The following is a 19,014-nucleotide window of genomic DNA, read 5'->3' on the forward strand; positions in this document are numbered from 1 at the left end:
AAACGACATGATTTTGTGCCGAAGAGCAGATTTTATTCTTATGCAACTCATACACACTCATATCCACACACAAAAAAAGTAATAAACAAAAAAACAGATATAAACAAAAAAAACGACTGCCATTTTAAAGTTTACCATATAAAATTCAAAAAAGTATATAAAAAAAAGTATATCCTATTTTTTGTTTTTTGGGGAAACAAGGTAATATAATCACAGCCAGAAGGGGGAGCCAAATAAACCAAACGACATGATTTTGTGCTGAAAAGCAGATTTTATTCTTAATAAACTAATACATATTTATATCTCTAAAAAAACAAACAAAAAAACGCATATAAACATGAACTGCCCTTTTTAAGTATATCATATAAAACAAGCCAAATTACTGCATGCATTGTGAACCTGCTCTCACTTGCTTCTCTGTTGCAGACCGCTGCGAACGGTGACGAAATACACAGCGTTTCCTGAAAACTAAAATGTGTGGTTGATTGTTATCTGAGACCGAAGTTTCCACCGTGCCTCGCAGAGTTAGGTGCTGTTAAACCTGTGGTTAGCCCAGCAACTTGCAGAAGCACAAACTGTCTGCAAAAACACTCTTTTATATGCATGATAGCCCCCTAGAAATGTACTGCGCTGAAGATAAATATAGCGAACGGAACAGTCGAGAATATCGCAATATGTATTAAACGTAAAAGAATATCACTACACATTTTTTTTTTTAATCCTAAAAAGAAGCCAAACAAAAAACCCGCTGTTTAAAAAAAATAAATGTTTCAATTAAAAATATAAGGAAGAAAATTGGGAATATAGATCTACAAAAACTACCGACCTACTTACAGCTTTCCTTTCTGTCCAGCTAAAAATCACAGGCAATAAGGAGAAAGTTTAGGACTAACATTAGACAAGCAATGCTTTAACTGTCATCATTATATTCAGCCCAACTGCTTTCGCCAACAGAAGTCTGAGTCCGGTCACGACCAATTGCAGGGTGTTCGACTTTGGATCGCCTGAATATAAAAGAAAAAAAGCAGGTATAAATAAAGCGAATCATGTACACATGGCCTTTACAGCCATCATATCCTGTACATAGTTATGCTCTTACCGTGAAGTTTGATTTCATTTGATCTGGTTTGATTAGCCACTAGAGTTTCGTTCCCACTGCCGATCTCATCATCACATTTTATGTTTGTACCAGTTTCTGTTGCTGAGAAAAAAAAATCCATGTACATATATGAATTTATATACAACATATAGACAAAAGTAGAAGCTTTTCCAAGCATATGTGGATTTCTCCCCAAAAACTTAATAGACAATTGCACATGAACTAGGAGACCCGGCATCTGAATGCCCCTGTGCATCTTTAAAATGATGCTTTACAAGACTTAAAATGGAGGATATTTGATTTGACCTCAACCCAATCGAATGCCATTGGGATGATTGTGAACGCTGAACTGCACCCCAACTGCGCCTTCTCACTTTACCTACATCGGTATCTGACTTTACTAACGAACTTCCACAGTCCAAAATTTAGAGAATTGTCTTTTGGGAGGATTGGAGATTATTATAACAGAAAATGCATATACGAATATTATTGCACAGTTTCCACACAATTTTTTTGTTCATATAGTTAATCTTATTAATGTTGCTTAATGTGGGGGTACATACACATATATATATCCACAACTTACTCGGTTGTCCAACGGTTTTATTAACGGTTTCAGTTTTCATTTTGCAAGTGTCAATTTCGTCGGAAAATGCGGCGAAGTAATACGTCCCGCTTTTGGACAGCACAGCATTGTCGACCTTGCGTTCGGCTACAGTATTTTCGCCTTTTTTAATGAGGGATACCGTCCCTTCTTTCGGAGAGAAGCCAGCAGCCAGGCACAAATCATTGCCACCAAGAGCTGTTAATATTGACAGCACAGGCAGAGACTGAGTCACGATCTCTAGAAAAGGGAAATAAAAATAGATAAGAAGGTTATTATGAAGATTATTTACAGGACACAATATAAAGTTGCATCAGTGGTAAAAATCTGACAATGTACAAAGTCCTGGGATCAACTAATCTGTTTCATGAGAACTCGATTTGTAAACCTGGATGCTTACTGATGTCCTAATGGTCCCTTGTAGATACATTATATTTCCAAAAGTATTGGGTCACCTGACCTTTCCTGCTCTATGTGGTTCTTTTCCAAACTGTTACCACAAATTGTACAGGACGTCTTTAGAACTTGGAAACCCAAACCTGTTCCAGCATGGCACAGTGTGCACAAAGTGAACTCCTTGAAGATCTGGTTTGAAGAGGAAGATCTTGAGTGGCCTGCTATAGAGCTCCATCCCTACTGAACACCTTTAGTTCATACCATTATGGCTAATGAACACAAATATCCATAAACACACTCCAAAACGTAGTGGAACATCTTCCCAGAAGAGTGGAGGGAATCAAAAGAGCAAATTGGGACTAAATTAGGATTGCAATGCTCAAAGAGCACATACCTACTTATGACCAGGGACCCAATACTTTTGGAAATATAGTGTAAATGTAGTGAGATCTCAAGAACCATGACGATGGAGTTACTATAATTAATATATAGTCTGACACAATGGGTTACAGCTGACAGTTTTTTTCACTCGTGTCCATCAGTGAGTATTTTGTAACCTTAACAATGATAGAATGGACATTTGGTGTCACCCAGATGAGGACGGATTCTCATTTCCTCATCTCTTTTGAGCGAAGTTTCTTCCTCATATCGTCACCCCTCTTTCACTTAATAGGGATACATTTATAGGGACTAATTTATGCATTTCAAAAGCTGTTTTGGGACAAATGAAAGCACTATACAAGTCAAACCGAATCAAACTACTCTCCATGTTGCCAAAGGAACTCTATCGGTCTGTAATGATATCCGTCACGCCACTAATATAGGGCAAAAAAATTGGCAGTTAAAACTTATAAGGAATCTTCATTAAAGAAAATGTGGGGTTTTTTTATGGGTGCGAGTGGTGGAATTATGTACAAATAACCAATGCTATTATGAACATATATATACAGTAATAAACTTTTTAAATATTTTAGATGAATTTACGTCAATACAACTTCCTTACCAGAATTTCTCACTGTTTTTTTCATTAGAACCTTTCTCAATATCTTAACATTTTCAAATATTAGTATAACTTTAGCACTTTTTTTACTTATTCAGCATAACCTGGTATTTTCTATTTTATTTTAATCATTTTTTTGTGAACTGCATTGACAAATTAGAAGCTACACAATTTAAATTGAAAAATATATATATACTGTATATATTTCTTTATTTTTTTAAGTCTACAAACACGGAAAATGAATTGCGTACGAGATGAAATGGGTATGTTGGTAATTAATATAGTTTTATGACGTAAATTAATGGAAACGATTTCACATTTTATCTATATACATTTGATCTTGTCAAGATTTCCACCAGCTAATTTTCTTTTTCCTTCTTATCTTTGAATTTCTTTGTTCTTTTTCTTTTTTCTTTTTTTTTTACTTTGTCTTTCCAGGTAAACCTTTTAACATACAGTTTTTCTAACTACCTATATACACTATATAAGTCAAATTACTGACACCAACTCTTACCACTTTAGATTTTCATTTATTAATTTTATCGTATAAAAACAATTTGATGGCAGATGAAACTATATGTATTTATAACACATTTTCTAACATACACAACTTACAGTATGCTATAGGAAACTGAATGCATATGATATATGACAAGTTTTTTTGACTCTCAAACATTCTTTAGGATCAATCATTTTTGGGAAAGGAAATATGAAATACCTCATACCTAGGTAACCTAAGTAAATCTAAAAGTGTGATTTGTAATATTGAAAAGTTCTCAAACTACATAACATTGTGTGGATTCCCTCTAACGTGGATATGGCATACGCCGAAATAACAGAATATGTCTCATATCAGCGAAATATTTCAATTCTCTGGAAATAAACACAAATTTGAAAGATGAAAATCAAAATCTAATCTGCAGACAAGCCAATTTAATCGATTTGACATGCTAATACCTCTCTATGCACGATCTTTGGCCAAACATTGGCCTAATTTTATATAAATTACATGTTGTCATCCTATTTAACCCTTTTTTACAAGGAATTATATGATCGTGAATGTTATTTCCTCCACTTTTTCTACCAACAATATTACTTTTGCCGACAATGATAGTTAATAGTGATATTGATATCGATATCGATATCAGTTGTCTAAATGTTACGCCAAATTTCCATCCGAATGTGAATTAATGCATACATAGGGAACACCAGAAAGATTTACAAAGCTACATAAAATAAAAAACTTAAGTTAAAGTGCCATTTTTATGTCTACTTCAATATTGAAATTTCCCCTATTAATAATCTAAATGCGGATATTTGTGTACATTGTACGTTCTGCCTTGCATTCAGTATATATAGCGTTCCATCAACATTTTATAGAAACAATTAAGGAACTTAGGGGAAGAAAATGGTGCCGTCCTTATGTTCTACAGTAAGTGCATTAATTACAGTATGTTTATTATATGACATGCAAATTTATTTCAAAAATAACTAGTAGACAATTCGACAATAAAATAATGGGATTTTTTGTTGTTTGTGATTTTTAATATTAAATCAGGTCCCAAAATAAATAACAATAATAGCAATTTCTGGGATTTTTTTTCCGGTAAAATGTCTATAAAAGTCTGTTTTGAGGCTCATCAAAAGCTAAATTTCATTGAGTTGATATGTAAACTGGAATATTTTAGCATAGGACCTTTAATACTATGGGTTTCTTTGATTTAACGTCAATTTTATGTCGATTCTTGTAGAGTATTAAATATTTTTATGTAATATAAAATTAATTCTTGGTATTCCAGTTGACAGTTGGGATTTTATGGATAAATGTAGGCAAACATAATGGAGGTCTACATTTTAGAAATAAATTCAGATGTTAAAGATGGAATTATCTCTGCACTTCTATGTGTGCACAATGTGGATTTGCATTGAGCTGGTTTCTAATAATTCCCTCATACATGCACTTTTAAAAGACCATAATATTTTATGTATAGAAATGCACTTAAAGACTGCACTGGAGATTCTTTGTACTCTGCACAATGACATTAAAATTGAATCTAATCTAATCTATAGGGACCATTTTGATTCCGAATACAGCCTCAGCCACTTCTTATAGTATAAAATATATACAGTATATATATACAAGTCTAAAATATAAGACCTGTGACCTGCTGTATTGATTTCAAGTCTACATTTTCTACATTATATACTAACCTGCATTACTACTTCTACATTATATACTAAACTTTACTATTCTACTCTACTGTAACAATCTACTTCATGTTGTAATATAAAGTTTCATCCACTTTGCATGTTTAGATTTTGTATACTGACTCAAGAAGAAATAAGAATACATTTTTACTAGAATAATTATATTTTTATTATATTACATTTTAGGTACCAGGTGACTTCTGAGTTAGTATTAGTGTTAATTTATAAATTATTTTTTTAGCAAAGTCAGCATTTATTCAGCGGTATTTATGTATTGGAAATGATTTTCTAAATATCGAAATTGTTTTATCAATCCAAAAGCTGCATCGTTAAATTTTTTTTTTTTTTTTTTTTTGATGCCTGGTAAAGAAACATTCTGCTTATTTTGTTTTTATTTTTATAAATTTTTATTATTTTTATATACTTTTTTTTAAGTGAATTGTTTGTAAATGATAAAGCTACATTATTAACATAAATGAATATTATTTTCTAGAAAATATATAGTCCACAAATAAGGAAAATAAATGTTGTACATTTAAAAAAAACATACAAAATGTATATTAAAAAATCATATTTTTTTTATAAACATTTTATATAATGTATTTGCCTTTTTTTTTTTTGAGAGTACTTTGCAAAAAGAATAAAACTAACTTTTCAGCTATTGTCTCTTTAACCTGATCTTGCCAGACTTTTTTACTTTTTTTCTTTTTTACTAGAATCCTTTTACCACTTCTTTTTCTTTTAGTTTTTTCCCTAGGTTAAAACTTTATGGTGCACAAAGCATTTCTAACTACATACATAGTTTTAATACCAGATTTACAATTTTTAGGTTAATTTTCTATTTCATACGATATTTAGTCAGTTGAAACCACACCAAACATCATACATGCTTCATTTCATCAACTATACCAACACTACAAGACTATATCTCTCTGCACTTGCATTGCTGTTTCTCCATGAAATAATCAAGCTTTAATACTTTGAGTCGTTTCTATAGCCATCAGCATGCAAAAGTCAACTCTTTCATAGTATCTTGAACTATTTTATGTGACATAACAGAATTCTTGGAACTCGCTTTTTCTTCAGTTACAACAAACTGCAACAGCTGCACTTACGCCTTTACTCACATTCTCTCTTTCTTTACATAGAATTATGGCATCCAAGCAAAATTTTCAATTCCTTTTTTTTTCTAACAAACAAATTCAATTTCACACAAATTTCAACAAGAAGTAGAAAAGTAAGGTGGAAAAAGTACTTACTTGGTTCAACGGTGAGAGTTATCGGTTTTCCGAAAGTCAGAGCATCAGTGTCACTGTGATTTAAGCCCATACAAATACCTTCTGCGCCAACAGTGTGTTAAGAGGAGGAGTTTTTTTGGGTGTGTGACCCTAAAAACTGTTGTTTTATAATAGAAAAGGAAAGTATTCCCCTGAAATACTATCAAATGAATAGTAGAGACATTTTTAATGATTCCTTTTCAACTTTTAATTGAAAATGCATATACACTGTAGTAGTAAACTTTGAAATATAGACTGTTCGAGATCATTTTGAAAGATTACCTCGAAAAAGAGGAAAAAAAAACGGTTGTGGTTATTGTCCTTCCTTGAAATTGTGCATTTTGCAAAGAATGTAAACTTACTTGTACATTTACATTTCATCCAAAAAAATGTAAGCAGTTCGGAGTTAAGGGCCTTGCACAAGGGCCCAAAATGTTTAAAATCTTATCCAATGAGCATTTTATTTTCTTCTGCTTTTGAAACAAAAACAAACCATGGTCTTATTGCTTCTTAGTGAACATCCATTAGGAATACGTACGAGTGAATCTCTCATCGTGTCAGCAGGAATGCATTTGTAATCTATAGGAAAACTCCCTAAAAACACATAACTTAAAAAAAAAGTCCATCTAGAGTATAATAAGTTCCACAGGGTAATGTAGTGGTGATGATCGAGCAGCCTTCGGTCGGATAAATGCAATTCCAGATAGCCGAACGCGGCATACAGGTATTTTGTACAGGGCTTAACTGTTCTTGAGTCACTGTGGTAGTCAGCGTACACAGTGATAATCCACAGTACAAAAACCCTCACCCGGTTTAGTCTAAACCATAAAATTGCAATCAAACAAGACAGACAAACTATTTCCTGATAAAGGTTTGACTTAACACAGGTCCATAAAATTCCATTTGGGCCATTTTGATTCCAAAAATGAATTCAAATATAATATGAAATGTAATATGAAACAACCCAAAGCTTAAAACCTTGAGTGGGAGGTTTTTGTACAAACCCATTATGGAAATTAATCGCTGTGGTACGACCAGCCCCACAATGACATAACCCTAAACAAAATCTCTCAACCTCTATGAATATTGCAGGGGAGGATGAAAAGATGAAAAGATTTGGATTATGCAAAATTCTATGATAGTTTTTGTAATTAGAATAAAAACAATAATAATAATAATAAAAACTGCATGGGATACTGTGAGCCCATTCAAAGTTACACATTTGCTACAGTCCTCGAGCTCCAAAATGCTGGTGTTCCAAAGATCCAACCCTTCCAGAGAACCGATCAATGTATATATTAAAATTTTTATTTATGTTACAAGACTAAAGGGAATAACCGCCATAAGGCAACCATATATTCTTGTGCTTTTATCCTCTTCAAAATTGTTGTAAAAGCAAAGCCAGGTCGTTTATTTTTCAGATCGACATATGAATATGAAACGGAATTTCAGCTTTCTTGATATTTGCTTCTAGATGTAAACCTTCTAGATCAGGGGTCACCAACGTGGACCACATGAGTAGCCCATGGGCCTTTTCTAAAAAAAATAGCTGTTTACTACTTTGTTAAATCATTGTTGATAATTATGAGAATTTATTAACATGATCAGCGTCCTCACATAGATGAATATCATTAATTATTAATAATAACATATAATAAAAGGTCAATTGTGCAAATGTGTTATTTTAGATCAAACTAAAAACTGTGGGTATCAAACTGGTAGCCCTTAATCGGTTCCCAAGAAGTAGCTCTCAGTTTCAAAAAGGTTGGTGACCCCTGTTCTAGATGGCACCTTTGGATTGATCCCATCCATTTTTGAAGCAAAATAATCGAAAAAAATAAACTGGAACATGCAAAATTTAGCAATTAGCAAGCAATTCTTTGCTTTGAACGTCTTCAAAACATTAAGGATAAACCAACAATCTGACCAGAGAGCTGTCTATAGATAAAAAATAAGCATATTTACAGTATTTTGCAGAAAATACAATAAGTAAAAAAAAAAAAAAAAAATTTTTTTTTAAAAAAATCAAATCAGAGCCATTGTACAAGCATTGGGCATAGTAATACATGCTTTCCTGGAATGGAAAAGAAAACCAGACGTTAAAAATGTCGAGCTTTGGTGGTTCGATAATATGCTAGTGAAACTGGAACCTACTATAATTGTCCCTTCTAACGATGAAAGTTTAGCAGTCATTTGAAAGAAGTTGCAAGACAACCTGAAAGCAGCAGAAAGTTACACAGAAAACTATAAAGCAATAGATAAAGCATTGATCCGGACCACAATCAACTCGACTTTAGATCTAAAAGTTGCACATGACAGTTTTGTACTCTAGAACAATATGCTCTAGCAATAATTTAGCTCATTATGTTTGGAAGAAAGAATAGAGTTGCAGGACAACCTGAAAGCAGCAGGAACAGTTACACAGAAAACTATGAAGCAAAAGTTACAGCTCCAATCTGCACTACAATCAATTCATTTTTAGATCTAAAAATCTGTACATAACAATTTTGACAATTCTGTACTTTGAAACAATATCCTCGGGCAATAATTTAGCTCATATTGTTTGGAGGAAAGAAAGATTGTTCATATGATTTTAGAACACCATACAAAATGGTAAACTCAAAGGAAGCAAGAATAAAAAAAACAGAATCTGGATTGTGAGAAAATTTCTCAATTGTGAGAAAGTGAAAAAAACAGAAATGCATAAAAAGCTCTGAAGAAGTAAGTACTTCATACAGCCGATTGTTCAATAATTCAAATTTTTACTTGAACAGAAAAGTTACAAGGTGGTTGCCATATGTTTCAATTTACATTCCCAAATCTTGTCCTACATTTAAATATGATTGCTTAATCAATTTGTTGATCTTCCCTCCAGCCAAAAATGACCTTCTAGCGTAGCATTTAGTTCAGTATATAGTATATCATATATACTATAGTTTAATAAAGTTAAAAGTTAAAGATGAATTTATGAACATTATATATTGGAAATACAAGGTGCCCCACAATGTTTTTGTACAAAGTCAATAGTCAAATGAAGCACTGTGGTATCCCAGTCCCACAGTGCCACAACCGTGAACAAAAACTCACTGACACCCTCTATATGGAGAATACACTGAAGTGGAGGATACACTGAAGAGATTCAGATTTTGATCATTCATTTTTTTTTAATGCAAAGACATATCTCTCTCAAATCTGGCTTGCTTATTAAAGATTCAGTTATGCAATTATATTGCTTTTTTTGTATCATTTGAAGATTGAAGACATCAAGGTTTTGGATGAAACAAGAACCAGAGACCATAGATCCTAATTTTAATTTAGATCCAGTTTAGATTTCGATGGTCCATTGCTTGCAATCACAGATGATATCCTATTGATATCCATCTTTTGGTATGGCCAAACTCTTTTTGCCTCATGAGCAGATCCTTAATCTAAAGTTGAAGATGAATTTATCAACATTATACAATTTATATCTCCCCCATAATATTCCAAAAGGTACAAGGTGGTTGCCATATGTTTCAATTTACATTCCCAAATATTGTCCTACATTTAAATATGCTTGCTTAATCACTTTGTTTATCTCCCCCCAGCCAGAAAATACCTTATGATGAATTTATGAACATTATATATTGGAAGATGCCCCACAATGTTTTTGTACACAGTCAATAGTCAAATGAAGCACTGTGGTACCCCAGTCCCACAGTGTCACAACCATGAACAAAAACTCACTGACACCCTCTATATGGAGGATACACTGATGTGGAGGATGCACTGAAGAGATTTTGATTTTGATCATTACATTTTTCACTGCAAAGACATATCTCTCTCACATCTGGCTTGCTTATTATTCAATTATATCAGGCTTTGGATGAAACAAGAATCAGAGACCATAGATCCTATTTTAATTTAGATCCAGCTTAAATTTTGATGGTCCATTGCTTGCAATCACAGATGATATCCTATTGATATCCATCTTTTGGTATGGCCAAAGTCTTTTTGCCTCATGAGCAGATCCTTTCCTCCTCCGCACTTAAATTTTCGAGAACTTTGGTATAGGTTGTTCCTTGTTTCCAGGTCTTTTTTTTTTCTCTTTATTTTCTTGCAAATATCTATCAGCCACTTATAGTGGTTAGTTGCTAACTGCATTTCATTGGCTCTGTACAGGCACAATGACAATAAGTCTATTCTAAGCGAATCGAATTAAATCGAATCTAATCTAATGTAAACATTTCAAAGCTATACCTGGAAAAAATAAATGAATAAATAATAAACCCTTGGGAACATATTGTTCCCAAGAACAAACACTCCATATACTCTCTTTGGATAAAGGGAAAAGTTGGAGATTCATTTATGAACATTATATATTGGAAATTCGAGGTGCCTGAGACGTTTGCTTGTTTTTGTACAAAACCAACAGTCGCATGAATTATTGGGCGAGATCCCAATCCCACAGTACCACAACCATGAACAAAAACTCACTGACACCCTCTATATGCAAATAACAGTGGAGAAGATACACTGAAGAGATCATGAATTTGTTCACAGCAACAACAACGACATCTCTGACATAAAAAGATGAATGAGACCATGTATTGGAATTTCAATTTACATCCAGTTTAGCTTTTGGTGGTCCCTTGTTTGCAATATTAAATGGCATACCATTGATATCATCTTTTTGATGCTTTTACCTGCTCAACTGAATAAAGGTCTGGCAATTAGATAGTCTGGTCAGCCTATAACCTTTTATTTTAAACAAAATGTTTTTGTACACTTGAATTCATTCTGCTGCAACCATTAAGAGTTACTCCAAGAAAGCAAATGAGCCATAATACTACGTCCACCATCATTGAGTGATGTTTTGCCTTATGAGCAAATCCTTTCTTTCTCTACACTTAGATTTTCCAGCACTTTGGTGTAGATCATTCTTGGTTTCCAGGACTTTTTTTGACTCTGTATTACCTTGCAAATTCAATTTTGGCCATTCAGATTCCTCCTGCTGAGCAGCAGTTTGCATATTTTGGCCAAAGTCTTGAGTGACGTTTTAACTCATGAGCAGATCCTTTCTTCCTCCACCCGTTGAGTCCAGCACATTGGCACAATTGTTATTTAGCACTGCCTTAATCCTCCTGGGCATGTAATTTTTGTCTTTCAGATTCTTACTACAGAGGAATGGCTTGCATCTTTTGGTATGGCCAGTCTTTATGAAACTGGGGATGGTTATACCGTCACCCCTGTCCCTGTTTTGTTATGTTTGTTGGTGAAAACCCTTAAATCCTTACATTTATTGACCATATCTTTATATCTGAATGCTTACCCATATTTAATCCCCATAGGGGTCGCCACAGCGGATCATCCGTATTCATGATCCGCATGTTTGATTTGGCATGTTTTCACGCTGGATGACCTTCCTAACGCAACCCTCCCCATTTATCCGGGCTTGGGACCGGCACTAAGAGTGCACTGGTTTGTGCAACCCTAATGGCTGGGGTCGGTTCCCTGACTGGGGATCGAACCCGGGCCGCAGCGGTGAGAGCGCCGAATCCTAACCACTAGACCACCAACGAGTTTAATTATTTTTATCCCATTATAATTTCACAGTTTTTTTAAAGCTATATACTGGTATATGTATCATAAACCATTACATTTCACCATGGTATCACACAATACATTGTAAGAATATGAGTCTCAAGGTGCATTTTGAGACCTTTTTGCAATCCAATTGTATTCATATTGCATTCGTAAGTGAGAAGCTGAGCTGTGTTTTTGTAGGGGTTCTGCATTTCCTTGCAGAACTGTGACCCCCCGTAAAGGCACAATGAAATACACTGCTGCAAAAACCGTTCAAAAGAGTTTGCCTGCGCAGGAAATAAGATAAAGCAACTGGTGTATGTGGTAAAACCCACTCTGGTTTTCACCGAGGAAGCAGATAATTTGGTATTTTTTTTCTTTCTAGGCCCCACCTAGAGGGTTGGAATGTTGGAAATTACAGGATGCAGTTGAAAATCAAGTTCCACTTTAAAGTTGAATGTGTAAAGTACCTTACATATGTGGCACTATGTAACTTTACAAAGTTTTAAAGCTCTTAAACATAAAAAACATTAGTTTTACTGATGCGCCAAGTCTCAAATCAGCACCAATTAAAACCGTCCGTGTGGAAATACAGCAAAGGTTCAGTTTGGTGTACTGATGATTTACATAATTTAAAACACCATAATTACTTAGAACATTTACAAGAATATATTGTCTAATGATAAACATACATCTGCATAAAGCATCAATATTTGTCCATGGTCATGTTGATTAGAGTATTTTGGAGAGGAAGATCTTTACTGCACCCCAGGTTTCCTCCCCTACATCAGTACCTGCCTTTCTTAATACTCTTGTGGCTGATGAACACAAATATCCATAAGCACACTTCAAAATCTAGTGGAACATCTTCCCAGAAGAGTGGAGGGAATTATAAGAGCAAATTCAGAGAGGTGGAAAGAAAAATTAAATATTCTACTCAAGTACACTCAAATCACACTGTTGCTAATGATATTTCTTCCTCTCTATTCTTTGTATTTTTTTTTTATGGTTCATTATCACACTCTTGGTGTCACCCAAATGGGGATGGGTTCCCCTTTGAGCCAGGTTCCTCTTTAGGTTTCTACCTCATATATCTAAGAGAGTTTTTTTTTTTTTCACCAGAGGTCGCCCCAGAACAATCACCCTACTCGCCAGATTTGGCTCCTGCTGACTTCACTCTCTTGTGTCCCATCAGGACAAGTTCCAGAAGTGGCAGGAATGCTAGGAGGGGACTATTTTGAAGGTGATAGTGTGTAAATGCAGATACATAAAGTACTTTCTTGTAAGCAGAGCTGATCTCGAAACTATTTGATACCTCTTCATAATGGAGAGTGTTAGAGCGTTGAAGAAAAGAGTGCAGGCAGAGTGCAGTGGGTGGAGAAAAGTGATAGCAGGAGTGATTTGTGATAGTAGGGTATCTGCAAGAATGAAAGGGAAAGTTTATAGGACTGTGGTGAGACCTGCGATGGTGTATGGTTTAGAGACAGTGGCATTGAGTAAAAGACGGGAGGTAGCAGAGCTGAAGATGTTGAGATTTTCATTGGGGTGACAGCGATGGACAGGATTAGAAATGAGTTTATCAGAGGGACCGTCCCTGTAGAACGTTTTGGAGACAAGCTGAGAACCTCGTAAGGAGAATTCTAAGGATGGAACCACCAGGCAGGAGGAAAAGTGGGAGGCCAAGGTGGAATGTGATGGATGTGGTGAGGGAACACCTGCAGGTAGTTGGTTTGAAATAGATAGAGGACAGAGTGATACGAAATGGATGATCTGCTTTGGTGATCCCTAACGGAAGTGGCTAATAGAAAAAGATTCTGATACTCTGATACAATAGTCATGTTATATGTATCTGAAACTTCAACAAATAGTATTCTGTGCCGCTATTTAGACAAGCAAGATGGATCCAATTGGCCTGATGGTAGTACTACAACACAAGTAATTACAATTTGTCCTGTTACGTCCCCCTTCTAGATCAGGTGTGCAAACTTTTTTTTATATTGGATGGAAAAACCTTCCTAACTGAGGTCTTTTAATCTGTTTAACTAATGCAGGCTTTTATTTTTAGCACCTTTTAATTTAATGAAACATATAGTACAGTGAAAACATGTATGCGAACCCATTAATACTTCAACAGTTCAATGCGTATTACAGCGATTCACGCTATAAGCAGTACAGCCAAACGTTTGCAGTATAAGTAACCTCTAATGAGAGACATGAAGGAGGACCTTACTTTTCCAACTGAGCCGAGATTTGGTTTGGACCTGCATCATTCTGATAATGTGCAACTGGATTTCGAGCCATTAGTGGATTACCTCGAAGATGTGGTGGCTTTAAGCATGTATTTCACCCAACTGGCAAAGTTTGAGTTAGAAAACCGAGAATTGGGTCCTGGGGCTCGGTTTAGAAAAATGCTTGGAGCCTGCTCATCATCATGGCTGGGAATTGCGGATGGGATAAGATAGAACTAGCCTCTCATTTATATTAGCCAGGCATTGGCAGTGATGTACACAGGTCACCCCAAAATGTGGCCCCTTCAAATTGTTAGAGGAAACATATGGTGGCCAATAGAATTTCTTTTGTTAGTTCTAATGGACTCCACAACATGATACCCAGAAGCCCCTTTTTTTTTGTTCTCGTCTGCAGTCTGACTAACAGAGAGCCTGACTGAAGGGCACCACTTGGGGTACAAGTGGTAGCTCCGTGGTTAAAGCACTGGGTTACATTTAAAGCGTTTGGAAGGCGCCCTTATCCAGAGCAATGTCTTTATCATTCATACAAGTGAGCAGTTGAGGATTAAGAGCCTTGCTCAAGGGCCTAGCAGTGCCATCTTAACGGTGGGATTTGAACTCAACCTTCTGATCAAGAGTCCAACATTTTACCCATCGAGTTACCCCCAACCCACGATGACTGATCGGAAGGTTGGGGGTTTAAGCCAAGATGCCACTCTTGAGCCATTGAGCAGGGGCCTTAACCCTTTTGCGCTCCAGGGGGCGCTGAATCATGGCTGATCTTTCGCTCTGACCCTAGCTTCCTAACATTGCTGGGCTATGCAAAGAAAGAATTTCACTTTTCTGTAATGTAAATGTGACAAGAAACCTTCCCTTCCGAGTAATGGAAGATTACAATGCAATACAGCACAATTAGCAAATCAATGGTTTTTCCATGTCTCGTCCATCCCCGATGGATGGCCATACGGCTGTCATCCAACTTGTGGTCCAAGAATTGGACATTGGTAGGCAAAACCCTGAGCAATGGTAAACAATGCAAGATTTGTTCATCTGGACGCATACATACGCTCTTAACTTAAATTTTTTTTTACCTACAGCGTTATGATAAATGTCAGTATTGCCTACAGAAACTGAATTCTAACACGATTCCAGTAGCAATGTTCTATCAATAAAACCTAGCCATGGAAAAACAACAGGCAGGCCTGAAATTTTCACATTTATTTCAACCCTATGAAGAATTGCTAGCATACATTGAGTGTTACATACACACATTTTCATTCCCTTCATCGCTGATCAAACATTCACTTCATGGACAAAGGTTTGCGGACACCTGACACCAACTGCTTTCCACATTTCCTCCAAACTTGCTGTTATAAAAACCTCCACTCTTCTGGGAAGATGTCCTAGCTTTTGGAGATTTGTGCTCATTCGGCCACGGGGGCGTTAGTAAAGTCAGGGTGAGGGGGGTTGAGATGCAGCCAGCGTTCGAGTTCATTCCGAAGGTGAGGCCACTCAAGATCTTCCACTCCGACCCGGGTATCTTCATTACCATGCTGAAACAGGTTGTCTAGTATGAGCGATTCAAAAATGTACCTCTAGCCCCAACTCTAGGACGTCGTATACAATTTGAAAAGTCAGGTGTCCTAATACTTTTCCCCCTAAAGTGATGTTTTTAAGAGCTGTGCACGATGCGTCGCATTAAAACTTGCGAAAGAACTCCCGAGTGAAGACCACGTTTCCTCTCCTTTTGTTAAAGGCTTAGCCGCATTTCATGTCAGTCAAAAGAGGCGGGAACAAGAAAGAAAATTTGAGCCTGTTTCAAAAAGAGACCGTAAGCCCTGGGAAGGACTTGCTGGATATAGAAAGAAAAAAAAAAATCATCACCATGCAGACTTCCAAAAAAAGTTTCTCGCCGAACGAGAGCGAGACTCATGAGAGCTCTGACTGTCCGGTGGCTGTAAAAAAAGCTGGTCGGTTGACACGTATTGGAATGTTAATATTGCCACTGTTAGCGCAGCCACGATCAGAAATCAGAGCAAAGTGGAAAAAGAAAAAAAAGAATGGGTATCGTTCACATTTCACAGGCTTCGATAGGAGGATTTCTAGAAGCCGGTGCGGGCTGATAAAAGGGACGCCGACTGACAGACAGCCGAAGCCTCACCGTGTTCGTAGATCCTTTGATACGTTCGAACGTAATTCCTTAAAGTTGTTTTATTTACGCCACTTTTAAATACAATTTTTTTTCTCCGTTTTTTTAAATGCAACGAGAAGCACAAATCACACAGCAGATAGAGATAGGTAAAGTTAGTCTCCGATAAAAGTCTCTACAGGAAAATAAAATGTGCTTTCCCTTCATACATGACAGTCGTTCGGAAAAAAACGGCCAGCTGAAAAGGCTGGTAAAAGAAAGAAAGAAAAACCCGGAAAAATCGAAGCTGATCCGACACCGAGCTCCAGCCGTCGTTATTCGACGCAAAACCTAAGCTTTACATTACCGAATGACTTTTTTCTTTTTTTTTTTTTTAGTGCTGCATGTCTAAACTTCACCACAGCATAATGTCTCAGCAGATTCTATCAGACAGGAACTGATTTTTTTTTTAAATCTCAAACCTCCACGCCACACACCTTTGATTGACAGGCTAGAGAAACTAAAAAGCGTCTAGACGAACGAGACGTCTAGGATCAGCGATGCAGGCGCCATCTTGAAGGTCTCGTCCATTCCCGACGTTGGGGCTTCCAAAAACCGGTCGGAGTGCAGCTCGATCAGTATCTATTTTAAAAGTTCCGATAATAGGTTTTTTTTTTTAAACAACAAAAAAAAAAGACTGCTTTCGTACATAGTCTTTTCCAACGTTTCTCAGATTTCGGTTCACGGCTATGGAAAAAGCTCTTCGTTCAAAGAACCGCTTTGTCCCTCTTTCTCCACAATGCTGAACCAGCAGCGTCGATGCTGGACCCGTTTTTTTTGTTGTTGTTTTTTTAAATCCAGACATTGCCAACCATAATATTGGTGATTCCAAAAGAAAAAGAAAAAAAAGAATGGGTATCGTTCACATTTCACAGGCTTCGATAGGAGGATTTCTAGAAGCCGGTGCGGGCTGATAAAAGGGACGCCGACTGACGGACAGCCGAAGCCTCACCGTGTTCGTAGATCCTTTGATACGTTCGAACGTAATTCCTTAAAGTTGTTTTATTTACGCCACTTTTAAATACAATTTTTTTTCTCCGTTTTTTTAAATGCAACGAGAAGCACAAATCACACAGCAGATAGAGATAGGTAAAGTTAGTCTCCGATAAAAGTCTCTACAGGAAAATAAAATGTGCTTTCCCTTCATACATGACAGTCGTTCGGAAAAAAACGGCCAGCTGAAAAGGCTGGTAAAAGAAAGAAAGAAAAACCCGGAAAAATCGAAGCTGATCCGACACGAGCTCCAGCCGTCGTTATTCGACGCAAAACCTAAGCTTTACATTACCGAATGACTTTTTTCCTTTTTTTTTTTTTAGTGCTGCATGTCTAAACTTCACCACAGCATAATGTCTCAGCAGATTCTATCAGACAGGAACTGATTTTTTTTTTAAATCTCCGAAACCTCCACGCCACACACCTTTGATTGACAGGCTAGAGAAACTAAAAAGCGTCTAGACGAACGAGACGTCTAGGATCAGCGATGCAGGCGCCATCTTGAAGGTCTCGTCCATTCCCGACGTTGGGGCTTCCAAAAACCGGTCGGAGTGCAGCTCGATCAGTATCTATTTTAAAAGTTCCGATAATAGGTTTTTTTTTTTAAACAACAAAAAAAAAAGACTGCTTTCGTACATAGTCTTTTCCAACGTTTCTCAGATTTCGGTTCACGGCTATGGAAAAAGCTCTTCGTTCAAAGAACCGCTTTGTCCCCTCTTTCTCCACAATGCTGAACCAGCAGCGTCGATGCTGGACCCGTTTTTTTTGTTGTTTTTTTAAATCCAGACATTGCCAACCATAATATTGGTGATTCCAAAAAGAAAAAAGAAAAAAACAACACAAAGCAAGAATACTACAAACACTGACGAGGCACCGAAACAAAGACTCAAAAAACTGCTTAAAAGGCTGAAGTGTTGCTCAAGAGAAAAAAAAACAAAGAAAAAAAAAACAAGAGCTATGAAGGAATGGGGGAGCGTCATTGTAGTAGTAATAATAATAATAATAATAATAATAATAGTAATAATAATAATATAAAGCTCCCCTTTTCGCGTTAAACTACCGAACGTGTTAATTCAATATAGTCTTGAAAGCCAAAACTGCTACATAACCAAGTCACGAAATACAGTATTTGTTTAAATGCAATGTCTATTGCAGCTAATGATACTACACTCAATACATAGGCCCTACTTCCAATGTTTTTGTTTTTTTATATATATATATATATTTATATATACTAGAATATCGTGAAGCGGTTCGTTTCAGAGCCTCCTGTCCGACTCGCCCACCCTAAAAAAGAAAAACACCCCCGTCCAAAAATTGGACTGTTTCCTGCGTGCTATCCAACACTCGTTACACCCACTGCAATGAACACGGCACTTTATTAGTACTGTATCGTTCGCGCTCTGGCTTGAACAGAGCCTTCAGAAAAGTTTGTCCTTGCGTTTTTTTGCCCTTC

At 36.3% G+C, this 19,014-nt stretch overlaps 1 protein-coding gene across 1 annotated transcript; it reads right to left on the bottom strand.

The window, feature by feature from the left end:
• Positions 1-251: 251 nt before the first annotated feature.
• On the bottom strand, positions 252-7,499 carry LOC124388079. The gene is made up of 4 exons (XM_046852720.1): positions 6,567-7,499; positions 1,686-1,943; positions 1,100-1,201; positions 252-1,004 (listed from the first exon to the last, which is right to left on the bottom strand). The coding sequence occupies exons 1-4, from the start codon at positions 6,634-6,636 to the stop codon at positions 895-897; spliced, it is 540 nt and encodes a 179-aa protein (XP_046708676.1). The 5' UTR covers positions 6,637-7,499; the 3' UTR covers positions 252-894.
• Positions 7,500-19,014: the final 11,515 nt, after the last annotated feature.

Source organism: Silurus meridionalis, chromosome 6 (assembly GCF_014805685.1).
Source record: "Silurus meridionalis isolate SWU-2019-XX chromosome 6, ASM1480568v1, whole genome shotgun sequence".
Classification (NCBI taxonomy): Eukaryota; Metazoa; Chordata; class Actinopteri; order Siluriformes; family Siluridae; genus Silurus; species Silurus meridionalis.